This window comes from Lineus longissimus, chromosome 18 (genome assembly GCF_910592395.1).
Source record: "Lineus longissimus chromosome 18, tnLinLong1.2, whole genome shotgun sequence".
NCBI classification, from domain to species: domain Eukaryota; kingdom Metazoa; phylum Nemertea; class Pilidiophora; order Heteronemertea; family Lineidae; genus Lineus; species Lineus longissimus.
Window position 1 is genome coordinate 5,953,287 of NC_088325.1, and position 13,404 is coordinate 5,966,690.

The 13,404-nt window shown below is 40.8% G+C and overlaps 1 protein-coding gene across 1 annotated transcript; it reads right to left on the reverse strand.

Moving 5' to 3' along the window:
* Positions 1–3,143: 3,143 nt before the first annotated feature.
* Positions 3,144–11,469, reverse strand: LOC135502659 (uncharacterized). The gene is made up of 8 exons (XM_064795625.1): positions 11,316–11,469; positions 10,739–10,837; positions 9,058–9,120; positions 8,504–8,690; positions 7,314–8,052; positions 6,836–6,961; positions 6,321–6,473; positions 3,144–5,576 (listed from the first exon to the last, which is right to left on the reverse strand). The coding sequence occupies exons 2-8, from the start codon at positions 10,797–10,799 to the stop codon at positions 5,433–5,435; spliced, it is 1,473 nt and encodes a 490-aa protein (XP_064651695.1). The 5' UTR covers positions 10,800–10,837; positions 11,316–11,469; the 3' UTR covers positions 3,144–5,432.
* Positions 11,470–13,404: the final 1,935 nt, after the last annotated feature.

Here is a 13,404-nt window from a genome sequence, read left to right on the forward strand (position 1 = left end):
TTCAGTGTGTTTTCTGGTGGAAAATACAATGTCGCAGTGCAGTTTAATATCCTGCAGGCATATTCGTTGAAATTTGGTATTTACAGTATTTGAATATGCGTATTCACGATGGCATTGTTGAAGTTTATATTCTGGGCGTATTATTAACACATTTAAAAATTATCAGATTTGTGTTCAAGTTTCAAATTTGTGGACGAATAAGGAGACCTTTACTGCAGTGTGTAGAGTTGAAGTAACTATGGGTTCGAATTAGGCACCCTGTTATTTCACATATTCACCATCAAGTGATGCGACTTTTAATTGCACTGATAACTGGAAGTGTCAAAGCCAATGGACAAATTGGTTGTGGGATTTAGGAGGCCGGGAATGTAACACCCCAGCTCCCCACCATGCTAATCTCTAAATTATAAGTGATGTGAATTTTGCTAGCATTGTGATGAGGTGGTTTTGGACATTGCTTGCAAATTTCATTAAGGCAACCAGCTCCATTGCATTTTTTAAGGGACAAGTTTGGCATGGTAGTTACCTGGCCAGGAGGATAATGTCCCTGCTTGCCACCATGCGGTGACACACGTAGTATCAAACTAATGCTGACCTCTGATAAAGATTTTCACGAGTGTTGGGAGGCAGTTTTGGACATGGCTTGTGAATTTCAGGCAGGCCTAAGGTTACAGCCTGTTCTTGTACATTGTTTTATATTGGTTTTTCAATGATCCTGTTTAGAGAAGTTGCGGTCGTGCTGGAAGCTGTTTTTGTATGAAAAACCAACATATCTTATGCCAAAGTTGGCCCTTTAAATGCCCTGTTTGTCACAATTTAATTGTTTTGCAATGACCCTGTTTGGAAAGTCACAGTCCAACTAGGGTGTCAGTTTTATTATGAAAAATCAAATTATCTGACACCCTATATCATGCTTATCCGTTGATGTCTTGCAAAAGAGAACACTTGGCTTGTTTACTCTTCCAGAAACAGGAAGTGAACAGATTGAAAAATGTTTGATGTTCAAAAAAACAATTTATTCAACCTTGTGAAGAATATTGATTGCACAACAATATACTACACCTTAGCATAATTATGTCCACCACATTTTGTCAAAATAGTCTCATACATTATTTTAACTTTAATTTTTAGGTCAATTTTATGTACATATGCTACATGTGACAAATAAAATGAATGAATTACTTTTGTAAGAATGTCATATTTTCAGAATATGTATTATTTAAGATTCAGTATATTGTAAAACAAGTCTTTTTTGTTTCTTCCACTGTTCGTGGGTCTCTCGCAAAGCTGCCATGATTGTTGTACCTCGGGATGAACATCTTGTTAGCCCGTTAGACCTGCTTAGGCCAATTAAAATAAATAACTTGTTTTACATTGACCGTGCGCTTCAATTTTCTAATTTTATACTCAAAAGATCATCGGAGCGCGCGCGTGCCATCTACCGTCTATTGATAGAACCTTGTAGTCGTTCAAAATCATCGTGTTTTACTCTGCACTGTGTTGTCAAGATGATCCGGCACTCTGTGTTGACACGAAAAGCGCTTTCAAAGAACAAAGTTTTTATCTTATTACCGCAAATCTGTGCTAGAGGAAAAATTAATGAAAAGGCCAGGGGCCATTGTGCTCGTCGCATAGATATTTGGTGGTTAGGAATTCAACCTGGTTAAGACACATGCTACATGTAGGGGAGTGGGGGCACAGTGAGACAAGGGACACAATGAGACACCTGCTATAACTACCACAACTAGAGAGAGGAGAGTGCTGCCATTTACAGTGTAAAGGGAAAACCACCTGACCTTTCCTCTTCAGTACTGCATTCGGACATGACATGCTTCTAAGTAAGTGCACCAAGTTTAGTCAATTATTTTCACCCAAAAGTAAAATTTTTGCCACACATGTCGACCAAAATCCAAAATAAATAATAAGGCCTAGGCAGAGTTTTTCATATTGGCTAAAAGCCTGAAGGTAATCTCCACAAAGGCAGAACAAAGTTTTCCTAGTGTTGGCATGTATTTTTGTGCACGGCCATGTTGCATGTAAACATGTGGTTGGGGTACATTGAGACGGTTGGCTTTGGGGCACATTGATACACTGTCTCATTGTGCCACAGGCTGTCTCAATGTAACCCAATGTAAATTAATTATTAATTAGCATGTTTAAATTGTTTTGGAATGGCTAAATATCTCGAAAAACATATAGTTAGTTAGTTAGTTAGTTAGTTAGTTAGGTAATTTGGCCTAGGAATTGAGCAATTACATTGATTGGTATATTTTTGTTTTGTAGCCTAATAATAAGTATGAGGAACTGTCCGAGAAAAACCACAAGAGGAACCTTCAAGGAGGACACAATGAGGGAAGCTGTTGCACTTGACGAGAATGGTTTGAGCCTGAGAAAAGCAGCTGATCAAATGAAAGTCTCATTTCAGACATTGGCTAGGTACGAAATGTAGCAGAAGGGCTAGGCTAGGCTATCGTGTGTGTGTGGGGTGGGGGGATATAATGTTTTGATAGCAATGTTTTTGATGGATTAAAGCTGACTTTTTAAAGCAAAAGATTTGCTAAATAAGGCCTAGGTCAGGCTTTTAAAATATCAATCACTTGTTGCTGCTGCTATGTAGTGGAGGGAACCCAATGCCAAGGTTACCTATTTACCATTTAGGTATGTCAAGAAGAAAAAAGAACATCCTGAGGAAACGATCAGAATGAGGCCATATTACGACTGCCAAAAGATCTTCAGCGAAGGTATACACCTTTCCAGAAATGGGGCGCTGAGTGTCCGAAATAGTGATGTCATAAGGGGAAACTAGGCCTTATGGTGGAGGGACAAAGGAGATAGTCATGGTTGACCAACACACTTGAATGCCTTTAATGACGGACAAGGGGGAAAAAATTAATTAAAAAAATTAATTAAATTAAAAAATATCAGAGAAAACAAGTCACTATTAAGCGAGATATTGCACTTTTTACCTGTTTTAGTTTTGGCCCCCTGGTGGCCAAGTCGAGAATCAAATCGGATCGAAATTCGGAGGTTATATGATGAAGGGAGTTATGTGTACCACATTTCCAAAGTTCATAGCTTTAGCGGTTAAGAAACGTGCCACTGTTGTTTAAACGGGATACAGACGACGGACACTGCGCTGTTGTATAGACTCCCCTATGGTGAGCAAAAAATATTACCTTACCGGTAGAACAAACGCATTTCCACTTCTTTCATTAGATATTCTGGGCTCATTCAATACGTGTACACGGTCTCTTGATTCAGGTTGATGATATCACGAGGATGAAGTGCCAGCACATCATGAAGCAAAATATCTCACTTTTAGACCAGAAATTACGTCAGATTATCTACAGCATGCTTTCCCCAGCTGCTATCTATAACCGGTGTTCAGCTGTATTCTAGCACACGCTCGTTGGCAGGTCGATGTTGCGCGTATGTGTACGTTTAGAGAGATGCATGTATGCACTGCAAAAACCTTGTGACGTTTCGTATGAAAATACACTGGGCAATGCATGTGAAAATGAACAAACCTCGAGCAGGAACTTGCCGCTTACATCAATGCCAATCAGAAACAACGGGATACTGAATCTCACTTAATTCCTTCATTCAGGAAAAATTGCCAACAAATTGTATTTTCTTCCATCCAATTGCCCGCTTTTAGAATATTTCTGCGCCTTCAATAATGACATCTGATCAGAATTTATTTCATTTCGTTTGATGTACCCGACTAGTACCTGGCCAAAATTCCTCATACAGCATCGTCTCCGAGACAAGATCACCATTGATTTTTTGAGCGTTTTAGCAGTTGAATTGTCAATGTTTGACCGCGTCGCATCAAATACTGCGTGGGGTTGTGAATCTGAAATTTAGATATGATATTCCGGACAGTCGGGCAAGTAAATAGTGAAAAGTACTGGTAGTTGACCACGGAATTTTTTTGATAATCGACAAATTGGGACAGCCGTTGATATTTCCACTCTTTTCAGCCAACTGGCAGAAAAATCTCAAACCCGTCCCCTATTGCCAAATTATCAAAATTCAAATTTAATTTTTTTATCAAATAATTTATTTATATCTGTAGACTTGCTACACCAAATATATTTTCAATACCTCTCCGAATATGCACTTGACAGTTAAAAACATACTCGCGTCTAATTGATAGGTCTGGAACCTCCAACCTATGAATATTCAATGTTGGTATTGTCTCCCCAGGTCAAAGATGCGTATGGATATACACTATACGCAATGCATGTGAATCTGGAACTACCACGAGTATACCGCGATTCATTCTCATCATTCAAGTTCAAAGCCAAAATGATGGTACCTGCGGTCAACCCTTTAATGCTGGAGATGATACTGAACTAAAAGGTAACAGATAAATCAGTCAATTCGCCTAAAACATTACTTGAGACAATAAAATATCAAATTAAAAGTTTCTTTGGTCCATATCTGCCGTAATGTATACATGCGTCATCCCCAGCCCTTCATTGATTCAATTCTAAGTCATCACAACTACCATCCTGAGATCAGGTTTTTTCCATACTCCTACCTTCTATACAAAATATCGAGAGGCGGCGTATATTCAAAACCACTAATTACGATAGGATGCACAACTACATGCACGATTGCCTTATAGCATTTGGGGGTTAATGTTGTCTTCTTTATATGCCCTGCACACAAACTTTTGTGTTCAAGGCTGAAGAAGTGAACATTAACCCCTGAATTTCTAAGGATGACGTTATATTACCTACTAGAAAAACATTTCAAAAATCAGAATGGACGGATTCAGTGTGGGACAATTGTCAACCCCTACCGTTTTAAGCAGTCCTGTATTTGGCGTTTCAACCTATTGTACAAGAGTGTGTCAAGTAATGGTCGTACCTCACTTGGCTATACGACAGATGGCACCTGTTACTAATTAGGGTGGCCAAAAAACCTGGCGGCCGCACTTCCACCATCCTGCGACCCAATATACTAGTACTACAAGTAGGTTGTGAATCTTTCGATGGATGAACAAAGAACCATGAAATTTCCTTTCGGTCTACATTGTAATAGTTTTTGCTCCAGTGTCAATTTCGCTTGGAGTAATCTTCAACAGCAGTTCCAAGTCAGTTATTTGGACTCCCGACTTCGCATAACAAAATAAGCTCTGGAGCATATAGGCCTAAGACTGGACCGAATCACAATGTCTTAGTCTCACTATTCATCTTAAAATATTCTCCATCCACTTGTACAAGTGCTTTCAGTCTGATGGTGTTGAAAATACGCCTCCTTGTTTTTTTTGCGCCACGCTGTACGTAACTTCCGTATTGCTTTGTTGAGCCAACATTTTCTACGGCGTTCCAACATGTCCAACCTTTGGGTGCCAATTAATGGTCGTGCTTCACCAGTACGACAGATTTGGCACCCGATACTAATTTGGGTGTGCCGAAAGTTTAAATCTTCCCAAGCCAATGATAAAGATTCGAAAAGACCGACTCGTCTTTGTTGGATGTTGATATGGCAGATTTCTCTTGTCTCAGCTCCAGTAGAAACTCCTTCACGGCTCGAAACTTCGGATTTGATACTTCAGTTTCCACCTGGAGAACAAAATGACCGTATTACCCCGAATGACACCGCAATCTGCGCGAGAGAGCTAACAAATATTACCTCGTCAGATCGTGCACAATTCCACTTACTCTCTGATAAAATCATTCGAGGCTCATTCTGCCAGTTGTCAGCATGTGGTCTGTTGATTCAGCTAAATAATGTCATCTTGGCATCATCAGCACGGCAGGGAGCAGGTCTCTCGGTAGATAACGTACTACCGCAGGCTTCCCCAAGCTATCAATGTAATCAGGATGAACCAAACGCCGCGGACATCGGACACGAAATCATATATTGCTGAAATATTTTGTAGCGAAAATTTGCCGTAATGCAGGTTTCGCCACTCCTTTCATTAAGACAGGAATTTGGGTCTTACGCGCATATAAACGTAACGGGCGATGAATGCCCTCTATTATCAAGGCCTCCATGCCTTGCCGTAACATGCATAATGATTGGCGTCGTATTGGCCCTTTTGCTGGAATTTCATCAATTGTCGTATCAGGTTTGAATCATTTCCACCTGACCATCAATGATAGAGAACTTATTTTAGGACTACTACATGTACGTGGTTCCACAGTTTCCTGACGTCATAATAACAATCAAAGCATGCCTAGAAACCATATATCGTGTATTACGTTTGGTACCATGTGCTGTGTTTGACGCCCTCCTTTCTCAAAGGGAGCGCTTACCTGCATGTCTTCTCAAAGGGAGAATTTATTGCCTTACTTATCACTTACGTCTTCTAGTTGTCGTTGCCTTGTTTTGATTTGGTTGTACAAAAAGAATGCTGCTAGGTAATCTCGCCACATCTCGTTGACGAGGTGATAGTACGAGACTGTAGCACCTTCAACGAGGCGTGTCTTCTTGGCAAGGAGACCCATTTTCACAACCTATGAAAATAAAAAGCAGGTGTTTACCGCTGGTTACTGACTAAAACAGTAGTCTTCACTGGCCTCCCGTCCAATCATATGCATTCACGAGAGGGCTTGGTTTGATGGGAACCAAAATACCTTTTCGGTCTCACCTTCCGCGAATTGTGATGCTCTTCGAAAAATACGGGGTGCCCAGTTGTGTTGGCAAAAAAATCATTGATAGTATTCTACATGTGTAGAGGGTTTTCAAAAGCTCAAAAACCTTTATTTCTGAGAGTGTTGCCCACGTCTTCTCCTAATACCGAGCTCCTCTTGGAATATCAAAGAAGACGGGTGGATGGGTTTAACCTGAATCTCATGATGGATTGGGGCAGTCATACCTGGCTAAACTGGTCCGGGTGAGGGAAGTCGTTTCTTAGTTCTTCCTCCGGGAATTCGCCGTCGTCTCCTTTCGAGACTGTCTGGTACGCTTTCCGGCATAGAGCCTCAAGCACCTCTTGACATAACTGGGAAGGAATGGAAAAAGCAGTATTGATGGTTGATCTCACTTTGTTAGATATATGGGATTGAATTTGATTATCGATGTTTATCTACGACAAAGTCGAACATAGCTGATTAAGGATGATTTCATCAATTATTCGTATTATTCGTTATTTAAAAAATCCTTTTGTTGAAGCACCTCTCGTTTGTGCCAAACTCGCATCGCATCACTCCTAGCTTTCAGAACATACCGTCTGATTTTCAAAACATTGTGCTTGTGAGTGATTGCTTCTTTCGGTTACATGGTTGGTTCTCATTCACGTAGTATAATCTTTCATTTCTCCCTTACCCTCACATTCCACCGGCCGGGACTCTTACCTGTGGTATATCTCTCCCCATCTTCATATTCGACACGTCACAATATTTCCTAATCGTCAACTTGCACAAAACTGTAAACAAATCCGTGACGGTTGACGGGAAATATTTCCCTCCGGCCTGGTCATCAGCCTGTGCGTCCTCCCAGAGGGTGCAGATCAACAAAACGTTCATGGGAATTGAAAGCAGCTGTCGAGATCTCGCGTTGACGAGATTTGTGCGCGTGAGCAGTTCTCTTGCACTTTCCTCGTCACCTAAAAAATAACTCATTATGACTCTGCGAATATCTGTTTCCTTGTATTCGTTTATGATGACGTATTTGTCGCAGTGTTCTTGTAACTCAGGTCGGATATTGGTGCGACATGTCAACATCACGTGACAGTCGCGCAGACGACTTCCGGTGAAAACCTTTAAAACGTCTTCGTCTGCTGTCGTGTCCTCGCCCAACTGATCGTACGCGTCAATAATAAACAAGCATTGCTTTTGATTCTTTTGAATACAGGTCCAAACCTGACTTGGAGTGTATTCAAAATCCTCCGGAAGTAGCCCTCCGCCCAAGATGGCGTCTTGGATATTTCTGCCGCAAATTGTCTTGGTCTCGAGCAGAAACACCATTTTGAATTGCTCCATATATTGACTTCTTTTCCCCCAGTCGTACGCAAGCTTGCAGCATATTTCCGACTTGCCGAACCCCGGGTCGGCCTCCAACAGAACTCTCGTTGGTGCCTTTCCTCGGGAGAACCTAGAAAAATTTGAACAAAAAGTCCTGTAACACTCGGTTATGAAAAAGCGGATCCATTCTGAGTCTCGAATCGGATGTCCAGTCCAAGGACCAGCGAACGACACAATAATGTTCCTGCCCTCATTAAAAATATACTACAACGTACCCCTGTCGCTTAGATAAGCCATGACATGGGCCAATTCCAGAAAGGGGCTTAGTTTTCTTAATTCGTGACGACATTTTCGTGACAGAGTAAAAGTGCCCTTATCGTGATAAGTAAGGTGCTTTAATACAAAAATGTCCGCAAAAATCGTTGCTCCGAAACCAGATACATTGACATTAGTAACCAGGAAACCATTTCAAATGCTCCTAACTGTTGGGGATTATTCAGTTCTTCAGATCTCCAAGATGGCAGAGACGATATTCATCGATCTGATTGGAGAATAGATAGATGGACCCTGGTACAACTTACTTCGAAGGAGCAAAGATATCCTCAAGTTCTATTGGGTACGCTTTCTTCTTGTGGATCATGGCGAAATTTCGGAAGATATCTTCCGTGACGATTTTGATGTCAGGTCGCCACGATAGGGGGCATATCCATTCCAACTTCCTCGCATACCAGTCAGCCAGGGCAGTTGATATTGCTGCACTGACATCATCTAAAAGAGAGGACGATGCTGTATTCGTTTTTGGGCGACTGACAGGCTAGCTGCAGGACCAAAATAGCACTACAGGCAGGATATTTGGTCTCCAGTGCCGTAATTTCCCGGGGAATGCAGTAATTCTCTGTCTCCCTGCTGGTGGCTGGCAAATAGTCTGCCTCTCCCCTAGGTGAAGGAGAGTCTTGAAAATAGACTGTCTCTGACCATGTCAATAAGGGAGAGTCTTGATTCTGAGTGCGCTGTGATGTAATGGACGACAAACCCAATTAACGACGAACGTTTTCTCAGTTCACCCTGGCATTTTCTTAAATACTCATTCCCAAATCCCCTGCTCATCCAAATTCCTCGAAGAAGCACTATTTACCTTGGTTAACTTTGGGCGACGCGGTGCCGACTCTCTCTGCTGTACCTGCAGCCAACCGGGTTACTGAAGAAAACGTTAGTTCATTTAAGAAAACCGTAAGACGGTGCCATGGTTATTTGCACTATCATCAAATACTGCATTTCACGAACAGAGACGGCACTCTGATCTTTGGTGATTTCGGACAGAAAAACGTTCTTGAAAGAAAGCGTTATATTTTATCTCAACTTCAAAGTACAAAATATCTAAACAAATTACTCTGTTAGAATCGGGGAAAGCATGGTAATTTAGAACTAGACATTTAAAGCGAAATACTGACAACTTTCGATATTTTTTCTCCATATTTTGCGTGTAGTGCCATTTTTGGGGAAATGGCCGGAGTGTAGTAGTGGGATCAAAAAATGGCACACACAAGTTATTGATTTTAGCTACATGTGGCTTAAGTTTGGTGTTTTTTCAACTGATAACATTGCATGGAGTCATTCAAAATCAGAAGCATCATCTGTTTTAGTCATTTAAAGCCTTCAGTTGCTGGAAAAATAGAAGGCATGAGCAGTCCATCTCACATTAATGCAAGCGATTTCTCAGTAAGATCAGAAACTGGTGTGACATTTTTGAGTGTTTTCGATTCTGATTCGGCGTTTCCCTTCATTGTTTGAGAACGCTGAATTGTTTGATACGTTTTTCCGAATTTTACTCTATTGAAAAGTCAAATTCCCTCCACCTCCCTATATTGTGTGGACGCGCTACAATTCGGGAACATTAAAACGTCACACTATCTCTGAAATGCACATTTCTTCGCTAAAGGTATATGCTATCCCATAATTTTTGCCTCCGTTTAATGCATGTAAGTTTGTATTAGATGTTGTGATCAAACTTTCAACAGTGATGTTAAATCGGTGTTGTTATAGTGATGCCAGTAACAACATTTATAGTTTGATATAATTTTATACTGTGTGTGTTGGGATCAGGAGGGGTGGGGGTGGGGGTGGGGGGGGGGGGCTCGGGTTTTTTTATTAGCTACGGCGTGAGATTTGGGTGGCCAGAAAAAAATGATATGCCTACTCGGCACAGTGCGTCGCCACCTGTTGCATAATACAAGAGCATAGACCTCTAAATATGTTTTGCTGCTGCTGCGAGGGAGTTTAGGATGTGGCTTGCGAATTCTCAGCTCGGCTGGTGGTAAGACTTAGACGTAACGAAGTGTTCGTTGCAGTTTGATGATTTTTTTGGATGAAGTCCCAGTCCTGCTCTAAGCCATTTTGTGTATAAAAAGCAACATTATCCTGCCCAAAGTGTCACTTCAAGATGTTGTTAACAAACTCTGCACAGTGTTCAATAAATGTTTATGTTACATTAATGTCACCAACAATAGTGTAATAACGTTTTAGGAGCCGAGCACGCTTCATAAACAGTGAAACCTCTCTTAGCCGACACCCCTTATTAGGACTCGCCCTATAATAAGTACTCTGGTTTTGGTCCCAAACCTGTCATTGTCATTCAATATTACCTCTTTAATCAGGATACCTCTATCAGGACACTGGTTTTGGTCCCAAACTTGTCACTTTCACTTTAATTGCTCTCTGTAATCAGGAACCCCCTCTAGTAAACACAGCATAATGTATGTCAGTCCCAAGGGTGTCTTTAATAGAGATGTTCTACTGGATATATATTTTTAACTTACCAATCGATTCTCTCCGCACTTTGTCAGTCGTTGACTGCGGTGTTGCTTTTATGTCTGCCATCTCGTCAGCTCACCTTCTTCTTCCAAAACACCAGTCACCTAAACGAATGAATAGTATTACCCGATACTAAAGGACTACATGTAATTCCTCTACAGCGGGACACCGTGTCGGTTTGCCGTTGCGGCGAAAGCGCCAAGCCGCTCTTAGTGGAATCGGTCCTAAAATGATTGTCTTTATCAAATAATAGATGTCCACGTCCTTTTTGCCCGGCTTGCAATTTCTTAAAAGCTTTTGCGCTTGGGATTAATGGACATCTTAAGCCAGTGGCAGTATGCAGAAGGAGAAGAAAAAGAAGACAAACTAAAATAAGCTGTGTATTGAATAGAATGGTTTGGTAATGGGGTACTAGTAATAGTAGTTGGATCCTGCGACAAAATGTGCAAATGAGAATATCGGCTATAATATTGAAAGTTTGCTGTTTGCTATCAAGACTTCGGCTCTTCTCTGTCGTCAAATACATTTTTCGGTATGGGGAAGAGGGGGGGAGGGGCGGTTTAGGTCCAAAAGTGCACTTACCAACAAGTCCTATATCTTGCTCTTGCCCTTTATATTGGTTCTTCGCCCCTTGACTAACTGCAGGCATCAAATAACACGTTTCTAGGCCTATGCTAACCAAAGCACATTCAACAACTTAAGTACAATCCATATAATGTACTAGTAGTCTACGCATATGTACTTTCAGACCTTACACACAATAAGTGTCAATAATATCCACATACATTGTTCATAACATGCATAAGTAAATCAGCCAAGTTTGAGCGCATGTTTTATTTATATGAAAAGCAGTGCATTCTCATATTGGCTGCACAGGTTTCATTCATACTGACATGTAATGCGCCTTTCCATTACAATACCTGAGCACAACACGACGTCGTGCATTGATGAATATCTCATTCATTCAAGCGATATAGTTGATTGATAATATCAAACATCTCCGGTGATCATCGGAAGTTTTCGGGTATGTGACGTCATCAGAGTAACACTAATGAAGTGTTCTGTGAAGGCCTGTTCCAGTATTATTTCACCTAGAGCTATGAAATCTGATGTTTTTGATTTAGAATAGACATGTAGAACATGTGTCTGGTTAGGATTTGATTTATCACGTATTTCCTAAATTTCCATGATCTGATTGAGTAAACCGTCGCTATTTTGCATCATTTTTTACCCTGCTCACAAGATTGGCCATAAAATTCCTTAGTATCATCAAATATATTTAACTCTGGTATTGCATTGGCAAAAGGTGTGACAACAAGGCCACCAAAGCTATACTTATGCTTGAAATTAGGCGAAAAAAAACATTTGTATATACAATGTACACCCAATGCACACACATTTTATTCTTGTACAGAACCCAACTGTATTTCGTTTAAAGAATGAACAGGATAAGAACAGGCTTTATTTCTATAGACATCATAGACGGTCTTAAACTTCATATATCAACGACTATTCATCGTAGAATTAGAGACGAAATGAAACTATTTACGCCACTTCCTTTGCCATAATCAAATAACAATATAAATCGGGACGATTTGCGGAGGGTGATTTTGTAGCCCGATCCGCTGTACATCTCTGCTGAAGAGGAATGGGCTTGTCGATTAAGTTAGTTTGAAGCTCAGTGGATAAAAACGAGGATTCTCCGCATTCTAATTCTGCGCGGTATCAAAAGGAGAGGTCAACACCCACAAAAAGGGGCTAGTGGTTTTAAGATTCACCGAGCGCCCATCTCTACAGAAGGCCTACCATTTCGGGCATGAAATTGGATAAAAACAAGCCATGCAAGAGCAAGCACCTTCAAAATTTGGGAAATTTTACACCGCAATATAGACAGAATATATAAATCTATGGCCCTAACTTTGCCAAACCCTTTCATGAAACCAAAGCTCCGAAAAAAAACAAAAAAACCGTACGCCATCGTTTTTTCCATGCAGCTATTTGTTTAAAACCTTGAGCAAAATAATTCATGCGAACCAGTAGGCCTACTTGTTCTTGTTGCTCACACAATGCTTAGGAATCGTAGGTGCGTGATACAGTGGTATTCAAAGTTACAAATGAGCCGTTCGCAGGGGTGTAGCTAGCTTTTTGTTCTTTTGAAATTTTGAAATTCACGGTCAAAAACACATTTCCGGTGCCTCCTTCCCCCATCCCCGGTAGCTACGCCCATGATTTAAACAATGAGTAATCCAGCAACAGCTAGGAAATGTTTGGTACGTCTAAAAATACGTATTCACGCTTTTGAATTTTACAAATGTCTGTGACAAAAGGTCCGGTCCGAATTCAAAACTTTTCCGACAGCATCATTATGAAGAAGCCCTTATTTGCTTCACAGCCATGAATTTAATGAAGTGAGATACAGGTGGATAGACCAACCTGAACGAGTTGAGTCCAGTAGACACTTCAAGTCACATAAGGGTTGTTCAACTATTTTGGCATTTGTGTCATTGCATAATGCGATAACATTGAAGGTTTAATGAAATGTAGGCCAACATATTTCAGTAATGTGTTAGCTTGAATGTCACGAAATGTGTTCCTCATTGGACCAGGATAGATGTCCCGGCTCAAAATGACGCGCGGTGCTCACTTTTATGTTTTCTGACCAGGGATTTGG

What these genes read in the sequence shown, in the direction of transcription:
- LOC135502659 (XM_064795625.1), bottom strand. Translation starts at nt 10,799, where the DNA reads ATGGCAGACATAAAAGCAACACCGCAGTCAACGACTGACAAAGTGCGG. An exon ending in GATATCTTTGCTCCTTCGAA is followed by an intron (nt 8,053 to 8,503) that starts GTAAGTTGTACC and finishes AAATTTTTCTAG; the next exon opens with GTTCTCCCGAGGAAAGGCAC. An exon ending in GGCAACGACAACTAGAAGAC is followed by an intron (nt 5,577 to 6,320) that starts GTAAGTGATAAG and finishes TTTGTTCTCCAG; the next exon opens with GTGGAAACTGAAGTATCAAA.